Source organism: Lipophrys pholis (assembly GCF_963383615.2).
Source record: "Lipophrys pholis genome assembly, chromosome: 16".
Taxonomy (NCBI): domain Eukaryota; kingdom Metazoa; phylum Chordata; class Actinopteri; order Blenniiformes; family Blenniidae; genus Lipophrys; species Lipophrys pholis.
The window spans coordinates 12,360,496-12,374,041 of NC_137634.1; the positions used below are offsets into that span (position 1 = coordinate 12,360,496).

General features: G+C 41.1%; 1 protein-coding gene across 1 annotated transcript in view; it reads right to left on the bottom strand.

Annotated features, from left to right (window-relative positions):
* Positions 1-5,297, bottom strand: part of ncam1a (neural cell adhesion molecule 1a) — a 279,302-nt gene extending 274,005 nt beyond the window's left edge. The window contains exon 1 of the mRNA XM_080483150.1: positions 4,931-5,297. Within this exon, the coding sequence (XP_080339276.1) occupies positions 4,931-4,982 (52 nt within the window). The 5' untranslated portion in view covers positions 4,983-5,297. The remainder of the gene's footprint in view (positions 1-4,930) is intronic.
* Positions 5,298-13,546: the final 8,249 nt, after the last annotated feature.

Consider the following 13,546-nt stretch of genomic DNA (forward strand, 5'->3'; position numbering starts at 1 on the left):
ATTTCTGCCAATTCCTGCAAAGCAATTCCATAAAAATGCTGCAAATTATAACTATTTCAGAAAAACTGAGTGCAAAAATCAAGATTTCTTGATCATTATAGGCCTAAAAATGGCCTGGAGTTGCTGGAGGGAATGAGTTATCAGAAGATGTCAGTGTGAGTCACTGTTACGACACAATGAAACTAGTCGAAAAGGGTTCAGGTAGAGTTTAATGGTTCACAGAACTGTGCAGTAGTAAGATGGTGAAATCCGAATTTACTATTCCCCTATGAGGGCCTACAAGTATGGACTTTATCTGGGGTTATTTGACACAGTCTCTTCTGAATCACATTTAAATAATTCCAGATCATTTTAGTTCCCTGTCCACAAAACCAAAATGAATAGATATGACATAAGGCAGTTTATATGCGATGATCTGATCCAGCTGTGCAGAGTTGATGCTGTGTCATGTTTTTTTGGGACAGATGTAAAGAACAGTGACAAGAGTAAAACATTAACCCCCCTCCCCCCCAAAAAAACATAAATCTGCATTGTGTATAACGTGAGGAGTCGTTTTTTTTTCAGATGTGGCCTTTTGTGTTCAACAACAGTAGCAGCGCAATGATGCCAAAGTTGAGTACAACTGTAATCCGAGGAGGTTATTCCTGCTCCGACGACGACTGAAGCATTCTTAATTTGTTAACGTGATTTGGTGCAACATGTGTGCATGTCACTCTTGAATGTGGAACGGACGGCGGTTCAGCTACAGAGCAAAGTTCTGACGATCCAGAATCTACTTTTATTCAGAGGGCAGGCTAAAAACGCCTTATAATTTTCCCTTGTTTGGCTGCTTTTTCCAGTTCCCCTTAAGTCAAAAATAGCCTGTATTATTTTCATAGTGGCTTTGAACTCACCACAGCAGTTAAAGTCCCATGTGTTAGCCATTTAGAAATTGTGTAGTTTCTGCCTCAAAATGCGAGGCTAAACGGGGATTTCTTTTTTTGGACTTCAGCTCTATGATTTGCATTTGCAGCGATTCCTTATCTCCTTATCCAGCATTAAGACAGACTTGTTGTTTCTGGTACTCGTGCTGGTATATTTCCTAGTAACAACTGGGCAAATCTAAGATACTGGCTGCCGCCAAAATACAACACAGTTTGTAATACCACAAGGAAGGAAACAACTTGAAGCAACAGACGTCTCACTGTCCATTTCAACATATTTGATTGGCCCAACACGCTGTTTTGCCAGATGATGCTGCATTGCAGTGCGGCCAAAGCTGAGCCAAATTAAACTTTTTTTGGCAAACAACCCGATGCTGGATTTCCTAAAGCTGACAGTACAGGACATAAAGCTGGGAAAAAAAAAACAAAAAAAACAACAAAAACAAACAAAAAAAAGCACGCCATAAGCTCTTAATACCAAGCGATGACAACCAGAACCACCTGTTAGTGGTCAGAAGGCATTTTCCAAAATGAGGTGCTTGCACATTTTCGGTGCAACCAAATTTTTTCCTGTATTATTTTGTTGCCATTAGTCAGTTTCCACGGGGTCTTTTATAAGTCTGGAGTTTGCTTGTTTTCCTTGGCCGTGTATAGGAGTTCACTTTCCTCTGGCTTTTTTTTTTACTACATACAAGTAAGATAGATATCGGGTTGTATTGGGGGTTGACCCTGTGATGGACGAGCAACTGGTCCGATGTGGACTCCGCACATTATCAAGCTGTGATCCCAGCTTCTCGTGAAGTTGGGAAAAAAAGCAGGCGCACAATATCGATGGATGGATGAATATTCATACTCTTTTATAATGCAAACCTAAACCAAAATCATGGACGTTTCAGGTCATTCCATTATCTGACTGACCACTGTCGCCCCATTCTAATCAGTGGGCTTATTTTTTGGTCATTTCCAGTCAGGTATTTGGGCCCCGCATCCTGACGTCCATCTCGAGGCTCAAAATTGAATTAATACTGAAATAAAACTGGAAATCAAAAAGCATAATTAAATCGCTCAGGCCTCGAAACAGTGTGATACTGTCATTGCCCCTTCAATATACCCAGGGTCTATCAAATAATGTGATCAATTTATTTGAACTTCTGTGTTGCAGCCGAGCACAGCTAAAGCACAGCTGTTTAATTATCTCCTTCTTGGTTCCCTTCTCTCCCGCTCTCCTCTCACATGGGGGTGCGGTAAATTGCGGGGGTGTCGGAATATTCCGGCAGCATCATGAATCATATGGAAAAAAAAATAAAAAATGAACATGTCCCAAGTGTGCTCGGCTTCACGCTGCTGTCTTCACCGCGGCAGGAACGGGCTGACCCAGCACCGGATGGCAAGATGTATTGTTTATTTAAAGCAGCGTGTCAAATATAGATTTAAAAAGCTTGGAATGTAGTTTCAAAGTTCATAGCGCTTTAGCCGCTTGGGCTGGAGAAGTATGAAAATGATTAAGTCACAGATCTTTAAATAGGCACATTATCCTGATCAACACTGATAACAGTGAGGGCAGCAACCCTCGCCGAATGCAGCTCATCGAATGTCCTCAGTATTTCTTTTTTGTTTCCAGGACATCCTGATGTATGTTACAGTGTAAGTCATCAAGCCCAGAACATGTCACATTATTGTAACAGATTCTTCACATTTATTCCCAATTAGGTGATTTTCTAATCATAAATAGCCATTTCTAAGTCCCAGAAAAGTCTTTGGGTGTTAAATGGCTGTGCAGTGGTTCGCTCTCTCGCTTCACAGTGAGAAAATCCCCAGTTAGATTCCATTGCGTGTTGATCCATGTCTTTTTTTCTGGATGCACTCGTCCAAAAAAAAAAACCCAACATGTACACATTTTAAGCTGGTGTCTCTAAATTGACTGTATGTGTGTGTTTTGGTGTAAGTGTTGGTTGCTTGTGATGGCCTGGTGACCTGGGCATGGTGTACCCTGCACTTTGTGCACAATCAGCAGTTGCGACCCCACGTTCCAATCCACCTTTGTTTATAAAGCACGTGAAAAACGGAGTCAGGAAGCCAAAGCGCTGTAAAACTGGACAACACATGTTGGATATCATGCTATAAAGATAAAACAAGGGCTTCTGTAATGCTATCAAAGCTGAATTACCTTTAACCCATTAGAGGCTGATCTAATTTAACAAGCAATTAAAATCAGCTCCCCCAAAAAAAGCAGCCTGCTTTTTTTTTTTCCAAAAATCTGTTTTGTTTAAGTTACAACATTGCACGAGTTAAAGTGAAGTTAAAATGCTGTATAAAGAAATTCCCAGGGCATTGAATGGATGTGTGACAGCTGCTCCCCTTATGGGTTAAGTATTTTTCAAGTTGCTCTTAGGAAGAAAACAGGAGGGGAAGACTACTATAATATGATGAAACAATGTTGAAGCTGCAATCCAAGGTTAAAAAAGCAATCCAGTAAGCTCCAATGTTCACTAATTGAATTATATTATAACATTAAACTATTCTTCCTCTCTCCAAGGACCCCTGGGGGTCCTTAAACTCCACTTGCAGCACTCGGTTGCAGTCTCAAAGAAAAGGGGGCAGATGTAGGGAGGAGAGAAGGATGTGGGTGGTAGGAGCGGTGGAGGGGGTTTCAAGAGGGGGTAAAAAAAAAAAAGTCGCCTCCCGCCCTATATAACCATGGGAGCTCTAGGATTGGATCCTATTGTATACATTGAATGACTATTCAAACGTCCTCAATGGATGACGAATTTGCTCGGAGCCAACCAAATTAAAAAAGAAAAAAGAAGAAAAAAAACCTCCGTTCAAATCGGTACCGAGCTGTAGCTATGTCAACAGCGTTTTGCGCATAGAAACGCACCGCGCTGTTAAGTTCGGGAACTGCACTGTCCCATTTGGTAAAATCACGGGGGGTAAAAACCACAGAAAACCCGAGAATATGTTACATAAAGAAGGTCAGAACTTATATGATCCGAGCGGTTTGGGGGGGGTGGAGGCACGAAAATCCCACATCGACACATCAGCAGGATACTGTCCGTGTGCCAAATCCGATGATGGCACATTGTGAACGGTGAATGCGTCAAATCGATTTAACGAAGAGTTTTTAAGGCATGTTTCTGATATACAGACAGTAAATTTGGAGGGCTTGGGTGGGAAAAGAGGTCTTAAACCTATTCGAAGTGGAATGAAACAAAGCAATTCCCGCGGGGAGCGGACCGACTCTCCGGTCCGCTCCATCCATCCGTCCATCCATCCTCGGTGCGTCACGGCTGACCCAGCACAAGTGAGCGAGCCGAGGCGGACTTTCAGATCAGCATGCAGGTCGCCTACTTTGTCCTATTTTGATAGATGCAACTAAAAACGGCGACGTGCGAACGTCCAAATAAGTGAAACGCGTTGGCAGGAGGAGCAGGAGGAGGAGAGGGGAAACCACAGCAGCCTGCAGCAACAACAACACGCACCGGATCGCAGCCAGCATCAGTCTGCACTGACATCCAGGAAAAACAAGTCAACACACGTGAGGCACATCGCATTCAGAAAACGGTGAAGTCCAGCAGAAACGCGGATCGGAGAGAGTGTGTCCAGCTCTGGAATACGCTGAAAATAAGACTCAAAAATGCGCCAAAGCAAATCGGCTCCTGATCTACAAGCACAAGGCATGCCTCCTAAACTGAGTGAGCCGGGGGGGGTTTTTTGGGGTTGGTTTTTTTTGTGCAGACACAGAAGTAAAAACTCACTTCACTTAGTCAACTTTGTATTCTGCAAAAAATAAAAAATAAATAAAAAAAAAGCACCAGCTCCAGCCCACCGGCACTGTCCCGGAGTCAGTGACAGGGATGCCGCCGGTGGGACCAGAGGATGCTGCTCCAGAGCAACGCACAGTCTGCCTCTGTTTTTTTGTTTGGTTTTTTTTTTTTAAAGAAAAAAAAAATAACATCTTACTCCGGCCACAGCTTGCAATTCATCCACACATTAAAAACTCGTCTTACCTGCACAGCCAATGAATAGCAATCGCCAGATGAGGTCCCTTATTTGAAGCATTGTAATGTGTCACAGATAGTCTCCTTGAAGAGCAGACGCACTTTAAACAAGCGAGGTGTCTCTAGTGAAGGAAAGGAGGAGGGAGAGGAGAGACAAACGGAATATCAGCCTCTTTTTTCTTTTTTTTCTTTTTCCTCCCAGGGATAACAAACTGCAACCGGACGGATTTTTTTTTTTTCCGCTCTCTTTTTTTTTTTTTTTTTTTTTGGGTCCCTGTCGCTGCCCGTGTGTTCACACCGCGGCACAATGAGTGACAAGCAGCAGCCGTAGCACGCACTTGCACACGCATGAACTCAAAAGCTACCAGCACGAATTACTCCGCCCGGTAGGCAGAGAGGGAGAGGGAGAGAGAGAGAGAGAGAGAGAGAGAGAGAGAGAGAGAGAGAGAGAGAGAGAGAGAGAGAGAGAGAGAGAGAGAGAGACGCACGCGCGGAAGGGGGCGGGCTGAGGTGAATGCAGTAACAAAATAGTGCGCGCCTCTGACCGTGTAGACAGCAGATGGTCACCAGGGGCTCTAATTCGGATTAACGGGCTTACAAACAAGCTGAATGTGGTTTAGAAACACACAGCGAGAGACACTTATTCAGAACGGAGGTCTAATTAAAAGTCAGCTTCAGATTTGTGCGTGAGAAAGAAAAAAACCCCAAAAAAACAACACGATTTAGATTTTAAATGTTTCATGAGCCGATGGAGTTGCTCTTTTTGTGCGATAGATTTAGTTGCGCAAGGACGTGCAGAGACATTTCGGAGGACAGGTGCAGAGATAATGAGGGCACCTGTAACTACTGTTGTCGTTTGTTGTTGGTTCTTTTTACTGTAATTTCTAGGCTACAAGTTGCACCCAAGTAAGAGTGGGAATCTTTTAAAAGCGCATTATGAAGAGGAATAAAAAAGACTTGCACCGGTGTGTGAGACACAGTTATTCATCCATGCCAAGATATAACTGCACCATAAATAATCAACGGCCAAGAACCATCTGCAAATTTGTTTTTTCAGCTCTGGCTACCATGCTTCTGAGCCCATGGTAAACCTTTTTTTGTTGTTTTCTTCATCACGATAATAATTTCTCTGCTTCTCTTTAGTTTGCTTCATGTTTTTCAGTCAATCAGAAGAAAGGCTGTTTCCATTTGTAATGACAAATTCTCAATATCCCATTGACCGGTTTTCGCCAAGACTACAGTTGGAGCAGGAGTGAACTGACGCAGACCCTGAAACAGAATTCCCTTTCAGTTTAGTTGATTGTTCATTTGAAGAAAGCAAACGATGAATATACCAGGGTTTTATTATGTCAAGTTGTATATCTTTGTCCAAGTTGACTGTCTACTGGTCTGGTGGGAACTGCTCCTCACCCCCACCACTACCACCCATCCACCCACGCCTTCATCTTCCTGTCACTTACCTCGTCTACATGGACAACCTGTGTCCAATTACTGCCACCAAGTGTCCAAATAATGGAACAATAAATATCTAAACTAACCAAATGATCTGCCAACAATAACCTTAAATGGCTGCTACAATATTTTCAACAAATATTTTTTTTATAATTTCAAATAGAAAATTCTGCTGTCAAGCTTTTTTTTCTGAGTGTTATTTTGACCTGCACTGTCACTTAAATACAGCAGCAATGGAGGTTTTTATTGATAATGCTGTAGCAAGATTCCGTTGTCATACAGTGACATCTAGTGGCCCTGCAATGGTACTCACCAGTATATTCTGATATACAAGTCACTTCTTATGAATCATACGACCACCCAAACAGCCAAAGAAAAAGGCTTTGAATTATTATTTCATTTAAACATACTTTTGTTTTCAGGGATAAATTCTATTTTGTTTAAATCCATGTGGTAAAACATTAACTGAAAGTGTAAAACACACACAAAAATAACATTTTATTTGTTTTTTCCAACTATGTGGAACTACAATTTTGTGTCATATTACAGTAGAGCAGTTTTATTGAAGCCCAGTAGATGTTAGAGTTAAGAAGTTTAAACTCTGTCTCTGCATGTTAGAAGATTTGTAGACGATCATTTTGGGAGTTTTCTTCTTTACCTTTTTGGACTAAATGAGACCGACGAGGCATGAATATCATTTCGTTTTACTGATCAAACGTCGACTTAAGACAAGCTAATGGTTGAGAATCGAGCATTAAACTATCCTGAGATGAGCTTGGAAGCTTAAATGTGCGCCTTTAAGCTTTTTCGACCAATATTGTGCACTTCATTAAACATCTGATGATTGAAATTTTTATGATTTTAATCTTATTTCCATGTACTTCTCACAGTGTGTTAGATGGAGCAAGGTGCATGCCACAGCATTTTAAGAAAGTTTTAAGATATGATGATTGGTGTCGAAAATCATTGGAAATATTGATTTAAAAATATATATTTTTGCTTCAATAGAAGTTACCACCATGGTGAGATTGGCTGTTGGTGTCAGGGGGAGGATAAAATGTATCTCCATAGTGATGAGAAGCTACATCACTGGGACGATATCAAAATAAAAGTAGCTTATATTAAATCTAAATGAAGCAGAACTGTCACCTCTCACATGTTTCAAGTGAACCTCAAGCTATTTCAAAAGGTCTACGTCAGTGGTGTCGGGCTCATACCGAGAAGGTCATGGGTTCAATTCCTGTCTTGGTGGAGTTTGCATGCTCCTGTTGTGCAGTGTAATTGGTCAGAAATTGGAAGTGGCTGTGATTAATGAGATAGTCGAGTTTCTCCAGGGGTGTGAAGTGTCCTGAATAGAATTAGCTTTGTTCTTGGCAACTCTAAAGAAATAAATTCTTCTTAAGGATGTATCTGCCCCAACATTAAACTCAAACGTGAATGTTTGAGTTTAATGTTGCGGCAGATCCATCCTTTCAGATGCATCCATTTTGGAAGGAAAAATCTTTTGATTGAATTTCAGATGTTTTAGGAGTAAAAGATATCATCAGTGGAACATCCTCAGGAACTAAATGCCAATTACTGGTGGGTGCTCGTTAGAGGCTTTTATGTTACATTTGTTCGGTTCTTCAATTCCTTTTTGCCTGAATTACATAACTACATTCATCCCACCATGCATTTGTTTCACCAACACGTGCAGCTGGATTGAACCTTATCAGATTATAAAACAATGATTGAATGACATCAATATTTTTCTCATTGAAGTCCTTTCAGTTTTGTCCATCAGTTGATTCTAAATGATCGTTTTTATTTCCATGTTGAATCCTCTACATTTTAATCCAGTTTTTGCTTCACTCATAATCACTGCTCTGCATTTGTCTTTTTTCCCCCTAATATCTCATCTTTTACTCTTTGCGAAAAAAAACATGTTACCATCCATTAAAGTATCTTTAATCACAAATATGTACATATTAGGTGCTGTACAAATGAATTCTAATTATTGGTAGGTGATTCATTTCTTTTATTGGCCATAAATTCCTGCGTTATGTTTAATATCCAGTCGGATGAGGTAGATATTCTTGGTAATTTGACGACTGGACACTGCTGCTTATGTTGCCAACAGTGGTCAAACTTTTAATCAAAAACTGAAACCTAGAGGCAATAAGCCAAGGTTAAATCAAAAATGACAATTAAAAGGTCATGTATAATAATTGTAAAAGGTTTTCTTTTCTTTTTTCCACCGAGATTGACGCAGAAAGCCAGATGCTTGAGCACCACCAGGTGGTCAATATGACTGATCATTTGCTGAAGTCCACATTAAAATCACATTTTAAGACCGGATTCTTAAAATAGTCGTATAAGATGGCAGCTTTGGTAGATGCATGGCAGGTGGAGCAAAGCCAACAGCAAGTGATGTGAAAAACAAACAAACAAACAAAACAAAAACCACATTTGATGTCTGAAGTATTGATACAATGTGCCACAGCAATAGTTGATAGTCACAAAACACACTGATTCATTTGAAGTGTTAGGGGAAAGTTAATATACCATTTACAGAACATGTCCCCTACCGAACGGCAACGTCATGCGCTTGTCATAACATTACAAACTAAGACGGTTGAAATTTCCCAGGCAGTTAAGCAATGATCATAAAGTCAGAGGCCGAGACGCAGGTTTACAATGGAAGATTGCAAACGCATTCATGTGTGAAGCTTTTTAAGCGCCATAAACAGCAGCCATTATGTTTGTAAAATAAGGGAGGAGAGTCTGCGTCTTAATGTCGTGGCTATACTTTAGAATAATCTACTTTTTAGTTGAACGTTTTAAGCTAATGGGCATCGTCAACACCAGCTTTGATTTTACGCAAGGAAATAAATCTGAAAGAAAGTAAAAGATGGTAAATGTAGAATTTCTATTGTCAACACCAGCTTGGATTTAATTTACATGGGAAAAAAAAATTGGAAAGAAAGTATTGTTTCAGCATTTTCAACATGCTTGGCATGGTCAGTTACTATAAAGTCATGGCTGCATTCACTTAACAGTGGTGACGTGTCCGAGTAACATTTACAATTACCTGGGTTTTTTACAAAAAATGGATATTTCCCCCCCTCTACATTTACAAAAGAAATCTTCATTGACACGACCCACATATACACCTGGTTCAGAGCTACTATGAGCGTGCAAAACCTGTTGGGGGCAGTGTAATGAAAAGCATGAAGCCACTATAGCCAATCAGAATCCTTGAAATACCTCGAAACAAACGGAGACACCGAGTTTTCCCAGATCCCCACTGGGGACCGGAGTTTTCAGGAATCATCGTTTGCGGTGAATCGTATTTGCGTTTATGTGTAAATGCAAGGCTCAAACGCAGAGAAATATCACCGTTTTTTAAAAAATCCCCGGGTACGTTTAAACCTGGCCTCATCGCCGAGCCTTGTTTCTCTTTAGCTCCTGTGCAACACCAAATACAGACGGGAACATAAGAATTATTTTCTTACCTGTCATTGCTCTGTCGTCTGCCATTTGCTGTCCTCCGCCGAGTTTGGAAACACCTGAGACCATGTTCTTGTTTGAGAAATATTGTTTTCAGGATTGGGTTGTCCTGCAGAGTCACCTGTCTACCCGGGCAGCACACCTGTGGCCTATTCCCTCATCAGCTCACTCCACTTCCTGTCTCACCGCCGACTTAGCTCCTCTTCACAAAAGAAAGGTTTACACATTAACTTATATTTTCTGGTAGAAACGTTCTTGCTTTCAAAACATTAGTGGCCTTGTGATGGTTAGAAATAAGCAGCAATTATTATTAATTCCACTGGAGATGCAGGTTGGATAAAAAGGTCAACATTAAAGTGCAGCTTAACATTTTGCTGCATTGTTACACAACAGGGTGATTTGTTCACATTTAACTGTTTTATGTGTAAAGCAAGACTGGGATTCAAGCTGGAATATTAAATATATCATCTGAAAGGAAAGTTATCTGAATTATAAAGTACAACCAAACAGTTTTTTGTTTAAGTTGCTAAGTCTCAGACTTGTGTGCTGGTGTGCAGAAATAGCTTTGCTTTTAATCAACATCAGTTTTCTTATTTGTGTGAAGAAGGGACCAAAAATAAGACACAAAGATGAATCTTGGTGTTGTCTATATTGCTGTCTATCAATAATGACTTTTGTTTGACCGTGGCAAAAAGTAATGTCACTATTTTGAGTAATAAAAAAAACTTCTCTCTCTCTCTCTCTCTCTCTCTCTCTCTCTCTCTCTCTCTCTCTCTCTCTCTCTCTCTCTCTCACACATGCACACACACTGAAACTGCACATGAGCTCTACTTCGAGGCTTTTGAATCGACTTGTAACTTCCCGGTGCAAATTTTTGCTTATTTTGCAGCACGGTGGCAAATATTTACCCCTTAATACTCTATTATTTTCACATTTTCTCTTGCATTCCTCCATTTCATTGCACGATTTGTCTCAAATATTATCTGTAGAAAAGCAGGCAGCTGTGCGCCTCCCTTGGGAAATGGGCAGTCAGTGTTGCGCCTCGTGCATGTGGATTCGAACTTCCACTTTTCTTTGTTAGATGCATGTAACACAGTCATTATCTTCCGCACCCTGAGAGCTTTCAAATTTGTGGGCGACCTGAGTGTGGAGTCATACCTGGAATTGTCCCGTGCAGACACAGATGGAGCAGTACCAGCTGCTGCCTCGCCGCTAAATATGCTCTCCACTCGGTGCTTTCCGTCTAGTCACGGCTTCAGAGGTCCACAAACTCATTCCTTCCACCACACAGAATCCTCCAGCCTGCAGCATAATCTACTCCACCACTGTTCATCTCTAAATAAAATTGTTAATACATTGTTAGCTTTTCGAGCTGACTCAAGATTATGTGCTTTCATTAGCATATTAACACCCAGCTTTTACATTTCCCCGGTCCAGAGATCTTGTTGGTGTTGTGAGGTGTTTAGCAAACAGTGGCCTCCTAACGTCTCACAGTGGGGTAGTGGTTAGAAATCTCTTGATAGCATCAAGATCCTGTTGAAGTATGCATGTTCTTGTTCATGTGTTTGATTTTATAGGTGCTCATCTGACTATGGATGAGGGCAAACACACAGATACAGACAACCACACACACTCACACTCGTGATATTGCATGTATGGATGTGTGGAATTTGATCGAGTAATAAGGTGCAGAAAGGATTGAGTCTGACCGATGAGCAAAATTAGATTTAGCAAGAGGCATTTCTTCAGCCGACTTTCACTTGTGAACTTTTTTCTGAGATGTTTTCTGTGTTTTAACTTTCACTTTGACTTTGAGACCGATCATTTCTTATATTAATCTGCTCCATCTTCCTCCACCGATGCATCCAAATCCATATTTTTGTGCCGGTGGGGTCTCGATGCTTCACCCAGGCACTCCATGGTCATCACAATCTACTGACCATGGGAGTGATCCAGTTTCCAGTAGATAATTTCTCCTGTAAACAGAGCCTAAAACATGGAAATGTTTGGGTTTCTTTGCCACTCATGGTGTTACTTTTAGTTAATCAACTGCGAAACGCAAACAAAGTGAAAGAGCCATTTGTTTGCCTCGGTGTTCAATTTAGCCTACATTTTGCAGGATCTTAGTAAACAGGCCCTAAGTTGGAAAAAGTCTGTATGGAAGTTGAACAGATGGGCCATCTATTCCATTGTGTACACCTACAATAGCAGTAGCTTTTATCTAAGGCGCACTTCAAGTCACCTGGCAACCTGCAAGATCAATACTTAAACCCTTTTAATTCTGTTTTTACCTCGCGCTTCCTCCACCGAAAAACTCGAGTCTTTGGCTAAATCCCCCACTATGTTCAGCAGCTGCTGTTCACTGGCAGTGTCGCCGCCTCGCAAGCCCAGGCAGTGTACACCGCAGAGTGCCGCACGATGATTTGTGTGACAGTTTGTGCAAAGCAAAGAGTCTCGCAATGGCCCCGCTGGAGAAAATAAACGCAGCTTTAAATGGAATAGGTGCAGACGGGAGTTCGAACCGATAAATGTCCCATGCAGTCTGAGGCGTAAGCCTGCATGAGCAGAAGCCTGGAGGAAATCTGTCTCATCATGTGGGCACAAAGAAATGCTTAAATTCACAGCCTAATTAGTGCAGTTCCCGCTGAAAATAGGACACCCTCTGCAAGCGTGAGACCAAAGTCTCCTTGAACTGAAAAGCGTGCAGTTTATCTCAACTTTAAAGCAGTGAAAAGCTGCAGATTCTTTCTGTCATTTGCATAAGGTCTGTTATCAAAGATGACTGCGGGAGGTCCTTATTTAAAAAAAAAATAAATAAAAGTCAAGAAACACAGTCTCGCAAACATACTGTGCTGTAAGGGGTTATACACCTGCAAGAATCTATATCAGCATATCATATTGTACCAAATCCGGAGGTTTCTGGGTTTAAGGGTGTAAACCACAACCGATGTTGAACCACCTGTTACCGTGTTTTAAGGTGCGCAATAAGAAAACATTATGTCTTACTCGTCCCACCATCTAGTCCCACTCAGTCTCTTCCGTTCCTCCCGATAACAAATCACAACCATCTCAAATGGCAGCTGGAAACACTGCAGCAGAACCAGTTATTTCCACAGGGCAGGATTGATTGACAGGTAAAATGTTTGCCATGATGGCATGACCAACCTACAACCCTGTATAACTCCCATTAAGTTGTGTTCCCATAATGTAACCAAATGCAGCATCCGAGCAAGTGATTAGGTGGGTACAACAAATATGGACCAGGGGATTATGATTTCATGTACTGGCCACGCTAATTAAGACAGTGAAGTCATTGCAAAGGATCTGCAGGGATAAACCACACGTCTTCTTTGTCTCATGCTCCGTAATCTGGAGTTGAACGCTTGAGAAGTCTTTGCTTTATTATAATTTTCTTTTCGTAAAGAAAGAGCATCATGCTTTACTTTTTTTCTAACAATGTGGATTTTTTTATTTTATTTTGTGGCATATTTATTATCGTAGTAGCAAAATATCATCATGGTTACTTCTCCAAAACTTGTCTAACTAATGTCCACTGGTTTTAGGGCCGTGCCATTATAGAGGATAAGCCATCTGATGCAGTGCGTTATCACTCCACATCTCACAAAAATAGCCCTGGAGGTGCGGTTATGCTGTTGTCCTGTTAAAAAACAAATGATTATCTCA